The sequence below is a fragment of the Oxyura jamaicensis genome, chromosome 27, assembly GCF_011077185.1.
Source record: "Oxyura jamaicensis isolate SHBP4307 breed ruddy duck chromosome 27, BPBGC_Ojam_1.0, whole genome shotgun sequence".
Lineage (NCBI taxonomy): Eukaryota > Metazoa > Chordata > Aves > Anseriformes > Anatidae > Oxyura > Oxyura jamaicensis.
The window spans coordinates 1,028,818-1,041,420 of record NC_048919.1 but is presented as its reverse complement, the minus strand read 5'-3'; the positions used below and the strand labels follow the sequence as shown (position 1 = coordinate 1,041,420).

General features: G+C 48.5%; 1 protein-coding gene across 1 annotated transcript; it reads left to right on the top strand.

Moving 5' to 3' along the window:
- Nucleotides 1-210: 210 nt before the first annotated feature.
- LOC118178706 (leucine-rich repeat-containing protein 37A-like) lies at nt 211-12,385 on the top strand. Its single transcript, XM_035347441.1, has 13 exons — nt 211-278; nt 718-789; nt 2,784-2,855; nt 3,292-3,372; nt 4,832-4,903; nt 5,829-5,903; nt 6,417-6,535; nt 8,523-9,925; nt 10,021-10,116; nt 11,006-11,070; nt 11,781-11,841; nt 11,925-12,073; nt 12,158-12,385. Exons 4-13 carry the CDS (start codon nt 3,314-3,316, stop codon nt 12,354-12,356), a joined length of 2,298 nt encoding a protein of 765 aa, XP_035203332.1. The 5' UTR covers nt 211-278; nt 718-789; nt 2,784-2,855; nt 3,292-3,313; the 3' UTR covers nt 12,357-12,385.
- Nucleotides 12,386-12,603: the final 218 nt, after the last annotated feature.

Here is a 12,603-nt window from a genome sequence, read left to right as displayed (position 1 = left end):
AGAAGCAGTGAGATTTATGGAATTGAAAAGAGGACTTTATACGTAATGTTATAAAAGTCTTGACTGAAGTCCCCAAGAATTGTGCTACAGGGAAGGAGCATCTCTGACATAGGGCACAGGTTGTGTGTTTGCAAGTTGTTATTTTGCAGACCTTTTATATACAGCACACTAGTAATGACAGTGATGTGCCAACCATTTCTTTGCAGAGATTTCACTGGCAACTCTATTTCTTCCATTGAAAAGCAAGTGTGGAGGGAATACCCATGGACTGAGTACTTGTAAGTATTCTCTAGCATTTTAAATGTCAGGGGTTCAGATATTTTCAATCCAGGCAGTCTGTTTTTTGAGCCAAGAGTATGAAGAGCACAAGTACCCACACAAACAATTTCCATGTAAATTCAAAGCTGAGCTGCTCACCAAGGAGGGGCATGAAGCGCCTGTGCTTCCTGGAATGGCAAGAAGTGCTGTGAGCTGTGTCCCTCGTGGGAAAATCTAATGGTTTCCATCCTGTGGGACCATCCCTGTGCCTATTTAATCGATGATCACATTACAGTTAGCTTCAGCAGTTCAGGAGAAAGTGCCTATTCCTCAGATGTGTGGTAATGACCCCTGTAGTGACTCAAAGAGGTCTTTTAGTATAGCTATTGCAGGATATTTTCCCCTGAAAATATTATTTCCTCCTGGTGTAGCAGTAAATGTCTGTTTGTCTCATTCCAGAGTTCTCCAGGGCAATGATCTGAGGGCAGTGAAGAGGCATTCCCTGGAAGGTTTGCTCCTGCTGAAGCACCTGTATGTACTGGTTCTGTCCTCTTCCTGGCAGGCAGAAAGGTCCAGACCAGCACGCTGCATAAGAGACAGTGGCTCACCCTCCCATTGGGCCCCTGTTGCTATTCCCACCCCATGGAAGCGTGCTTTACGCCTCCCCTGTTTCAGGCAACATTCGCAGCAAAGCAAGGTGTCTGAGTGCTGTAATAGTGGCCAGTGGGATGATGCACATGGAGATGTGCAGCTTTCATTTCCCCAAACCCAACAAAGATGAGGAGGCTGCTCCCCTTTCCCACAGGACTTTGGTTGACTTGTAGACAACCTCAATGTAAGCATGGCCTCCCACTGCCTGGGAGATTGCCTCTGACTTTTTTTATCTGAGGACCAATTTTTTAGGGGTGACAGTCACCTAGAACAAGGCAAAACCCACATATGCCTTGTTTCTGCTAAGCTTTGGATGGAAAGATATTTGCTGCAGTGAAGACAGAACCGCATATTGTTGATCGCTCTTGGGATAGTCTCTCCGTTTGCAACTATCTCAGCTCCACTGCCATCTGCATTTTTAGTGTCATTTATAGAGTGTGGCCCTTACATGCTAGCATTTTTTCCCACAAAAAGGGAGGTTTTGTATTTTCTAGTACGTACATTGGCTTGGAAGGAGGCATATATTGGGTGGTCTTGGCCTTTCTGGGGCAGCTCCTGCAGTGAGCCAGCCCCACGGCTGCATCTAGGCCTTGTCTCAGTGCTGGGGAATGAGTGGAAAACTAGGTAGTGTCCCTCCCTGTGTGTTATTTGCAGGTACTGGTGCCCCACATCTTGGAAAAGAAGGATCCAAAAACTTAAAAGCAGAAAGCATGTTCTGCAGGATGTGGTTTACAGGCTAAATCAGTCAGACTGGGAACAAACAGGCTTCCAGCTACATTCCCTTTCCACAAGGCTGTAAACTGAACTCTCCAAAACACTTCTGAGATCACATGTGCCAAGACCTTCCTCCCACCTGCTCTGGCTGCCCCACTGCTGGGCTCTTGCTGGAGCTGCCTCCTTAGAGGTCCAGGTCCCACGGACGAGAGCTGCAGTTGCTTGCTGACGCTCTTCCTCAACACTCTCCAGGCCGTGTCCTGCAGAAGAAACCTTGTGCATTCATCTCCTCTAATTTTAGATGCTTAATAATTGCCTAGGATTAAGCTAATGGTTCAGGCTCTCATTGGAGAGGAACAAGCACTTCCCATTCACCCAAATGATCTTAGGAACCTCTCTGAGGCAGGGATGAATCACTCCCCAGAAGTATTTCTCTCTTGCTGTTTACTGCAGAACAAGCCTGGGCAGCTGATTCAGGCTGAGACGGTGAACCTTTTCATTCCTAAAGCTAGGCCAGGTGAATCCCACAGCAGCCAAGTCTCTGCACACATCTCAGAGCAGAGCTGTGCAGGAAAGTGGAGTTTTGGTTAACCCTTAATTGTTCCATTTCCAAACTTCCATGTTTCTGATTTTGCATTTTTAGTAGGATATAACTGTTTAACAAAATGCATTGTAGGAGGGAGGGATTAAGAGAAAAGCAACCATTTGTTGTCACACATGTACTTACCAAGCCATCTCTGAGCCCTAGAAGAAGAGTGTTCACTCTTTTGTCTGACTCCAGCAAGCAAAGCCCAGATGGCACCCCAGGAAGGCAGGTTGAATCTGTAGCACATCCAGAGGGTCTCATATTGCTGTGGTCCATGTAAATGTTTCCTCAGCTGCTAAACTGTGCCTGTCTAAAGATTATTTTCTGTTATCATAGGGGAAAAATTAAGTCCTGAAATAATTCTTGTGGGATCAAAGCTAGAAAAAAAATGCTGAGACGAAAGCCACCTCCAGTCATGAGGGTTATCACAGGTTACGTGCCACTGCAAGCTAGTATCAGATATAAACACAGTGAAATCAGAGCCATGTGACATATATGCTGCCAGTGTCAAAGCAAGGGAAAGTAAATACAACAGTGCAAATGTAATCAACATTTCATGTTCTAATTTTAACAGGGATTTATCCTGCAATAAAATCCTGTCGATTGAAGAACATGCTTTTGAACCACTTCCTTTCTTGCAGCTTATGTGAGTTGTAAAAAATTCTTTCTAGTGTATTTGCTGAAGTCTGTTGGCATTTATAACCCTTTATGTGCTAGAAAATGTTCCTTTTATTTTTAAAATAATGTCTAAACTTCTTCTGCATAAAGAATAGATGAGCTAGAGCTAGAGAGATCAGTGCAGATGGCTGGATGACCCACAACAGGATGAGAGATCAGTGTGGTTGTCCAAATGCAGCCATAATAGGAGCCATTTCTTGAAGGTTTACTGTATCCTGGAACACAAATAGATTAAGCACATGTGCAGTTCATTTCCTCTCCTTGACAGGGTAAAAGAATGAGAAAGTGGCAGTTTCCTCTCTGTTCTACCTTGGATTTGCATATTTCCTACAAATCAATACGGCTCCGCTCCAGCTTCCTGTAGGACAGAACAGATTCATTTCTGCCATCTTCTTTTCCCCCAGAAACCTCAGTGGAAATCTCATCATGCAGATCCAGAATGGCACTTTCCAGGCATGGCATGGGATGCAGTTTTTACAGAATCTGTAAGTATAATGAGGACTGAAGGTAGATGGAGTGGGTCTCTGCAGTGACAGTGGAAAGAGCAGATTTGCTGTCTGTAGAGAGCTGAATCCTGCTTTAGATGTCATCCAGGGTCCACCAGGAGTCTACATCCCGAAAGCCACTTTTTCTGGCCTGCTCCTCATCTCTGGGGCTTCCTCAAACCAACACTGGGTTCAAACAGCTGTGGAGGGAGCCCAGGGAGATGGATAAGTAAGAAATGCTGGTGGGAAGGGAGAAGAGGCATGGAAATGAAGGGTCTGGGATGTTACCTGGATTTCTAGTCAGAAATTTCACTTTGTGTATTTGCATTTAAAAATAAAGGTGCTCAAAAACATCCACAAAAGGGGTGGGGGGTTTGTTCTTTTGGTGTCTGAGAAAACATGGCTTAACCCATAGACAGTTCTATTAAGAAGCCCTTCCACGGATAGGATCACTGTTCCATATGGACCCAAAGGAAGCTGGGGCATTTTGCCCACCGAGGGTTCATATACATAAAGAAAAGGCCACAGTCTCCCTGCTCTCCTGAAAACAGCAATACTTCTCACATGATATACCAAATAAGGCAGGAGAAGAAATGATGAATAGCAGTTCCCATAGGGCTAGGCTGCAGCTTTGTCTGGCTGGGTGCAGTAACAGAGTAAAAGTTTATGGACACTGGAAATGTAAGAAAATATGGAAAGTAAAAGTCCAAAATAACATCAAAGTCCCGGTCGAGGGAAGCGAAGAGAAGGCGTGAGCTGAAGAGGAAGGAAAGAGATGTTGTATTTTCCAGAAGAAACACTTCTGGGCCTTTTGCTCTTTTAGCTGGAGATAATCAGGACCTGCTGTATTGTGTGAATCAGCCCATCAGCATCTGTTCCTGTCTGTTGTCTTCATCCCAGGCCCTTCCTCACACATGTAGTACTGAGCCAATTTTTTATCTTCAGGCTGAAATTTCCTATGTTTGTTCTCCACTTGAAAGGAAATTCTTTGGGGAGGTTTGAGTAAAAGTTGTTCAGCCAAATCCACATCTGCCATCCATAAAAGTGGGATGGATCCTTATCAACTATAAACCTCTTTACACCACTCACACAGTATAGAAGAGCCTGGAAAGGGGATTTCAGTGTAATTCAGCATCAGATCCAACACACACAACTCTCTTTGGGCCTCTCTGATATTTAAAAGGTAGAAATTTGAAGTCTGGCAAAAAGGAAAAAAAAAAAAACTGATCACAGAAATGCTTTGCAACGATCTAGTGGAAATTCACTTTGATTTAGCTGTGTTTATACAGTTCAGGAAGCACTGGGATTTTTTCTCTATAGTAAGTGTTTTAACCATTTCCCAATTCTCCTGCACAGTTGAGCTTGGTTTTACAGACTTCTGGGTCTCTGTGTTAGAGGACATGTGGATGTACGGACATGCTTTCCCCATCACCCAGTCACAGTGGCTTGTTTTTTGCAGGATCCTAAGCCATAACCCCCTGTCTGTTATCAATGACACATCATTCTTTGAGCTGCCTTCAGTCAAATATCTGTAAGTATTGACTCATTTCTATCAGATTAATATAGATCTTTGTCTCTCTTGAGTGCCCTGCTGTCAGGAAAGCAGAGATCTGGTAGAAAATCTTTTCTCCCAGCCTTACTCTGCTAGAGGCGCAAATAACTGTCACCAGCAGAGACAGGCAAAGGCCAAGCAGTTCTGGTCTGTCCCCAGCACAGACCCAGATGCAAAGTAACCAAGGAGCTGGGACACAAACTGGAAAAGATGAAACACCAGCCAGGCCTGGGGCTGTGGAGTGGCCTGAAGGGTCTGGGAATGCCTCCACACCTGTCTGTGTGCTGAGCAGCTCCTGGTAACCAGGACGGTTGTGCCAGCAGTCCCAGGCTCCTGCCCACCCCATGTCCTGAGCCTGCTGCCTTGACACAGCTCAGGGCAGGTGATGTTCTGTGTTGATCACGATTCACGCCATCCTATGGCTCTTACTCTTATTTCCATTACTCTTCAGGGAGGAAAGCTCCCTTGCTTTTTGCAGAGGTACTTCCTGCTCACAGCCCCCGTATCCCACAGATACCCTTAGCTTTCTGCTCAGCACATTTTCTCCTTTCACTCCTCTCTTTCCAAGGACAAACATCATCTTAGGCAGGAAGAGTTTTCCTTCAAGCAAGGGAGAAGGACTGGATTTGCACTCAGGCCAGCAGTAGGAGGGCTTTGAGCTGGGGAATCTTTTCTGTTTGCATCAGGCTCCCCTGAGATCTTCAGGACCCCCTCCTGCTTCAGGCCCTATGATGGGGAGCATGTCAAAGCAGAAAAGCAATGGGGTTTTGAATTACTTCTGTCTGATTAGGAGAAGTGGATCCCTCTGAGAACACCACAGTCATCAGGGACCTGGGCTTGTTCTCGGAACAGAGTTTCCATAAAGTGGCTTAAAAATTTAATGTGTGTTTTCAAATCCTTTCAGAGACCTGGGTGCAACACGAGTGACTCAGCTGACATTGCTCACACTCCTCCTGACAACAGTCCACTTGGAAAAGCTGTGAGTATGCAGACACTTGGTCCCAGCTGCCAGCAGATTGCAATTGCTGAAATAAGGGGTCTGAATGGGAGACAAATCAGCTTACTGCTAAATCAGAACACCCCCACCTTCTACTGGTACACACACACACGCCTAAGGTTTGGCGTTTACTTTTGAGAACTCCCAAACTCACCTGCTAAGTATCAGAATTTCACTATTTAGGTGACATGTTCCAGGTTTTTCAAAGGGAAGTTTTAAGTCAAGGTGGGGTGTGTTTCTGATTCAAATTGCATTTTGGGATTGGTTCAGTTTTCAAAGGTAAAATGAACATTTTGATCGGAGAAACTTATCAAAACCTCATTTAGAAATCTGGAGCACATATTTGTCCAGTGGGATTTGGGGTTTGGGGGGAAGTTTTCCAGAGCTGTAGAAGAAATCCAAGTAAAACTGAGCACTATCTGTTTGTTACCTGAGCTAGATTCATAGATATGGATTGAGAAGCAGGATTTTCCTCCAGTAACCTCTTATCTTTAGCAAACTGCCCAGTGATACAGCCTGCTGCCTCTGCCAGGAGAAACACACCACTGAAACTCCATGCAGGACCATCCAGTTCCACTGCGAAGATCTGTGCACCACCAGCACTCCCCAGTGCGGTAGGTTTGCCCATGATTTATGCCACTGTTGATGTAGGCTTGCCAAATCTGCACTAGCTTTGCAAGATGCTGTAGCAAGGCCCCATTTTGTGGGTTCCCAGCCTGTGCTGGCCACCGTGATGGCAGCAGCTCAGCTTGGTGATTCCTGGCCAGTCCTAGGGACACTAAAACTGGGTGGATGCTGTGTGGCTCACTGAGCACAGCTCAAGGAGTTTCATCTAAGCAAGGCCTTGAATCAGCCCACAGGCCAGTGCAGGCAGCTCAGGTGAGACCTGGGAGACCTCAGACTGTGCTCCCTGAGCCACAGGCACAAAAATTCCTTTTTCAGAACAATACTTGGAAAAAACAGGGTTGAAAAGTTACTAGCGATTACACGTATCTTTTGTGTCAAATACTATCTTGAGAAGAAATAGCTTGCAGGGCTAAATAAACACATGAGCTTCCAATCCACACAGCGCATCTAGCCAAGTAAATCATGTGTGCCCAGTACTATTCCCAAGCACTGGAAGGCACATAAACCCCCCAACTTTTCCCTGAAAATCTCCTGAGCCTTTCCAGTGGCACCATACCTTGGCTAGTCACAGCTCAGCAGTGACAGCAGTGCCAGACACAGTATTGGCGTGGCCAAAGGGTCCTGTAGAGTTCAGATCGCACTGGCTGGGTGGGACGTGCTGAGCTGGAGATCAAACCTGCCAGCCATGCTGGGAGCCCCAGGAACCATAACCGAGCATGGATGCCCCTAGGCAGGCTGTGCTGAAACCTCCTGTGGTGTGCTGGAGGAGGGCCAGGACACTCAGGCTCCAAAAACTGCTTGGGTGACCTCAGAAAATAGCTAGATATGTCTGCTTTCTGTAGGAGAGGGAGCAGTAACTCCAATGTCCTTTGCCGGGCACTATGTGAACACCAGGCATTATTGTCTTGCTAGTCTGTGCAGAGTGAGCACTACCCTGCTCCATCTTTGCACAGGGTAAATACCATCCTATTCAAAGCAGAGGCAAGCTAGACTTCTGCAAATAGATACAGCAATGTTTCCAAGGTCCCCAGGTAACTCATTTTCTAACTGGATGTGGACAAGTGAGCCTAACCTCATTGCACATCTAGAGAAAACAGGCTGCTTAATCCATTTAGAGCTAGACACCCAAAGATGCTCATGTGTCCAATTTCCTATCAGTTTAACAGGAAGAAAGGGTGAAATACGTTTGTGATCTGTAAATATTCTTGACCATGTCACCCTGCCTCTAGCATTAAGCTATCTGCAAAGCAGGATTAGAGATAAGGTTGTGTTTGCAGCCTCAGTGCAGGACTCTTTTAAAGACTTATGCCAGCTGCAGACTCAGCATGTTCCCTTTGCATGCCAGGGCAGGCGTTCTCCTGAACTTTTTGCATCACTCTGGGTCAAATGTCCACATCTTTCACTTCTTCTAGGCCTGGTTGAAGGGAACTGCATCCATCCGCAGAGAATCAGCTCTCCATTGTCAGCTCTGACTGCAGCCCCATCACTGCTTTGGGGAGCTGGACAATAACCCAGAGGCCCTTTAATGTGAAATACCCCAGGCTTTCCTGCCTGCAGGGAGAATGGCTAGTTGGGAAAACCCAGCAGGGACAAACACCATGTCTTTGGGTATTCTGCTGTTCAGGTTCACTCCTAGTTAAAAAACTTTACAGTGACTTTAGCAACTCAACACTGACTTGTATCAAGCTATGGGAAACTCTCCCACAGAAAAACCATTCCCCCAGGACGTTTCACACTGATCCAAACAGAGCCCTGGGAGACACCAGAAAAAAGCATCTATCTGTTCTGCCCTGATGAGATAATCTGATTGATTTAACAAGACTTTTCCCATCTGTAACACTTCCACCATTCAGTTCACACACTCCTTTGTCTTAAAGACAAGCTCCTGCTGTTCAGGGTAAACCTTTGACCCTGCATTTTGGCAGACAGCTTCTCGTGATGCAGGAGTCACTGATCTGCTCTCTTGGTGTTCAGCAGCTCACACAGATTCTCTGGCAGAGGCACAAGCAGAAGTAATGAAAGCAGTTCAATCCAGAAAACTGACCGCCAGCACGGTGTTAAGCCTCAAGCCCAAGAAGCCTTCATTTGGAGACCAAGAAACCGCATCGCTTGCAGTTGTCCTGCGCCCAGCTGGCACTGATGATCTCAGTAACCCAAATGATCACATTTCCAGAACAAACTCATATTCCCCTCAGCACCTCTCCAGGCAGGAAGGCAAAAACGGTAAGGAGCTGATGCTGCACAGCATTCAGCACATGGACTGGACCAGCGAAAGTGATAAGAGAAAACTCTATTTCCTAGCGAAAGCACTAGCGGCTGAGCTCAAGAAGAAGCTGCACATGGTTAAAAGTGTCGTGACTGTGGAAAACACCATCTCACACCTGCCGACACCTGCCATGTATGAGATCCCAGAGCAAGAGACAGCCTCAGGCTGGGTGCAAAAGCTGCGTGACTTAGGTCTGAACCATGCGCCATTAAGCCCATGGGAAGTAGCTGGGAGGTTAAATCCCACTGACAACATCTCTGTCCTCAGACATCACAAAAGATCCATACTTCCTTCAGAACATTCCTTTTCACTCTCCCCAGCAGAGGCCTCTCATTTGTCTGGGTCTTTTGAGATGCAAAATTACCCCAATGCTGTGGAACAGACCAAGAAAACTCATGATGTGGGGGATGTGGAGGATGCAGAAGATGTAAAGGAAACACCATCTCCAAGGCAGGGCTATGTCAGGGCTTACAAAAAGCACAAGCAGCAGGATAGCCCATGTCTGAATAAAAATAATCAGCTTTTCTACAATGTGTTTCATGACATGAATCCAGGAGAACCCACACCAACAAAAAGTAAAGGAGAACAGAGAGAAAACATTAAACAACCTTTTTCCTCTAACCTGTCAGTTAACAACGGTCACCCCGCTGCAAGCAGCATGCTGGAGAACAGGGCTGAAAATGAGGGCTCCTCTGTGGGCGAGCATTTCCTGGGCACCCATCAGACCACTAAAACACACTGGAAGCATCCAAAGGAAGGATTTGATTCTCTAATTAAACGAAGAAGCTCAGACAGCCCAGATGACACGCTGGTTGAAGGAGACCTCTTTGAAATCAAGGTCAAGTATCACCTACGCTTGCTGGTCCCAGACAAAGCCCTGCGGACATTCATCGCCCAGGTGGCGCGAGCCCTCAGGATGGACTGTAGCCTGCCTGATGTCCAGCCGTCCTGTGCAAAGATGGTCTCAAAGACAGGGCTGCTCGTAAAGCTGCTCAGCAAGAGGCCAGCTGGGCAGGGAGCCTCCTCTCGCACAGGCTGGTGTCTCCTGCAAGGGAACATCTCCATCGGCACGGCCCAGGCTGGTGCAGCAGGCAGGAAACTTTCAGGGAAGGTAGGGCGGATGTGCTGGATGTGATCCTTCCGGGCAGTGGGGAACGGAAGGAATAACAGTCTCTCCCTCCCCGATTTTCTCTCCTTTTGTCCCAGTGGAAAGCAGAGCACCGCTCCGGCAAGAAGCTGCTGTTGGCACTATCGGTGTCTCTCATCCTCACAATTAATCTCACGGTGATTTGTCTCATCGAGGTGAGCAGATAACTCATGAGGTAGGCAGCTGGCGGTCAGGCCTTGCAGCCAGAGCACGTGGGCTGGGGTGGTGCCTCCCTGCACAGTCTGTGAGAGCCAGGGTGCCAACGTGGGTGTCTAGGGGCATCCTGGATGGTGCAGGAGCTGTTTTCCCACAGCGTACAGCTCTGGGGGCATCCTGGCATCCTTCACAACCTGTCCAGATCTCAGCTCTGAGCTTTGCTTTCTCAGCTTCTTTGAGGGGGCTCCCTGTCATCACAGCCTCTCCCATCAGCTCCTCCCTGAGTTTTATGCCACAGCCCCTGCCCTGCACCACCCTGGCCCTACAGAATCTCCTGCCAGGCTCTTCTCCTGACCCTGCCCTGCTCTCCTGCTGGTGCTGATTGCTTCCAGCCACGCAATGATTCCCATGCTTCCTTCACTCTTGCCAAAACCAAGTACTTGCGCAAGGTGCAGTTGCCCTGCGTGGGTCAGAGCAGTGCTAGGGACAGACAGGGCTGAAGGCTCAGCATGAGTGCAGGTATCAGCCACCTTCACGGGCGCTTCTCCCTGGAAAAAGCTTTTATTTCTTTAAAAGCCTACCTACGTGTTTAAGATGGGCTTTGAACAGAAGGGGAGTACCCTGCAAAGCACTGCACTGATAAGAAAGGCAGACATAAACATTTCTGAGATTAGGAGAGCTCTGGGAGTTCAGGTCATTCCTAAGGCAGAGAGCGGGGAGGCAGGGAGGGAGGATGGGCTCTTTCTAAAAAATGTGGCTGCTGGCACAGGCTTGCACATGTATATAACACGCTTGGTTTAAGGAACAACCTTTTGGCCTCCCTTGTTTTGCAGAGTGTGATGAGAAAATCCTGATGTTACGAGTCTCTCTCTCTCTCTCCCTGACCAGGTTTGCTCCCAAAAACCTGCAGCTGCTTCCCAACCGCAAACCACCAGTAAATCACGACCAAGATGGTAATTACTCCCTCCTCCGTGCCACTGCTGTGCCACACAGTCCTTTCTCTGAACAGCACCTAACCCCTGGGCCCCCAGCAGTCACGCACTCGTTACGGAAGACTCACCAGCCAAGTGGATGTGTTTAAAACATATTTTTTAGGAGACCCAGAAAAGGGACCCCAAAGCATGAGTAATCAGCACAGCTGAGTACTCAGCTCTCAGCCAACACCTCCACAGACACGCAGGCAGCACAAGGCAGCACGCTCATGCTTCACCCTGGGTGTGGGTTTGTTGGACCAGGGCTCCCGCCAGGCCCCGTGTCCCCGTGGCTCACCCAGCCCTAGCCTGACCGAGCTGCCCAGTCACGATCACACCTCGCTGCTCTGCGTGATGGCAGCGCTGCCCTGTTCCCCCCTGCTCCTCTCCCTGCAGAGTTGCTCCTGTGCTCTCTAGGTGCTGTCACATCCTAAACCAGAATGTCCCTGGGTGCTTTCTGGGGCTGTTAAGGTCAGCCAAAACTTCACCCTATGTGGGGAGAGGCTCCTGCCCTGGCAGGGCTGCAGGGCCAGGCCAATTCTGGAGAGATGATGCACACAAGCTTTTCTCTTCCCGCTTCCTTCCATGCACTGGATCCGGACATTTTGAGCACTGTAAATGCCAGTTGCCCAACTCTACATGCTGCCGTGACCAGCTTCCTTCACTTCTTATCCTGTTTTCATTTTTTTCAGGTTCTTTCAGAAACTCGTGCCGCTTAGATGGCGCAAGAACAAGTATGACATTAGAGAGCAGGTAAGGGCTGAGACTGGCTGAGATGTGCCCCTCTGCCTGCTGGCTGCTCGTACAGAAACGTTCCCTTCCCTGGTGCTTTCCAGGGCTCTCGTGGATCAGATCGAAGAAAAACCAAACCACAGTGGCTTATAGACCTGTACAAACCTCTTGACGACCAACTTAAGAAGGCCATAATTGAGCTGTATGATGAAGAGTCCTCCGAGGAGGAGATTTTTGGCAAGTCTGAGCTAAAGTAAGTGGGGACAATGCCTGCATTTGTTTCGTGTTCTGGTGCAGAGCTGCTATGCTTCCCTTTGCTGCCTTGCTGTTATTTCAGCAGGACGTCCACAGCATCCGATCTCGTGGAAATGCAACTGTCTGGAGACCCGACGCCTCCGCTTTGCAACCCCACTGCGCCCCAAAAACCCCTCTCCACTCAGGAGAACGTGCCGGAAGGCCACGCACCAGGGGTGCCCCCGAGCCCAGCCCGGCAGGACGGGAGCAGCGGGGCTGTGAGGAATGGGGAGCCCTCGTAGGACTCCGGTGGTGGCCGTGGTGCGGCGCCAGGCACCGAGAGCTGCCCTCCGCACGGGGGCATGTGGCTGAACTGCTGCCAGGCGGCACGAGGCCGCTGTGGCCTCTTCTGGGCAGCAAGCAGGGGCCGGGGACGTGTCGGGGCTTTATAAAGTTGTCACGTTCGTGCCAGGAAGGACTTGGGGGGGGGGGGGGGGTGAAATTAAAAAACGTACCGAAAGGCCACGCACCAGGATAAACACCTCTGCA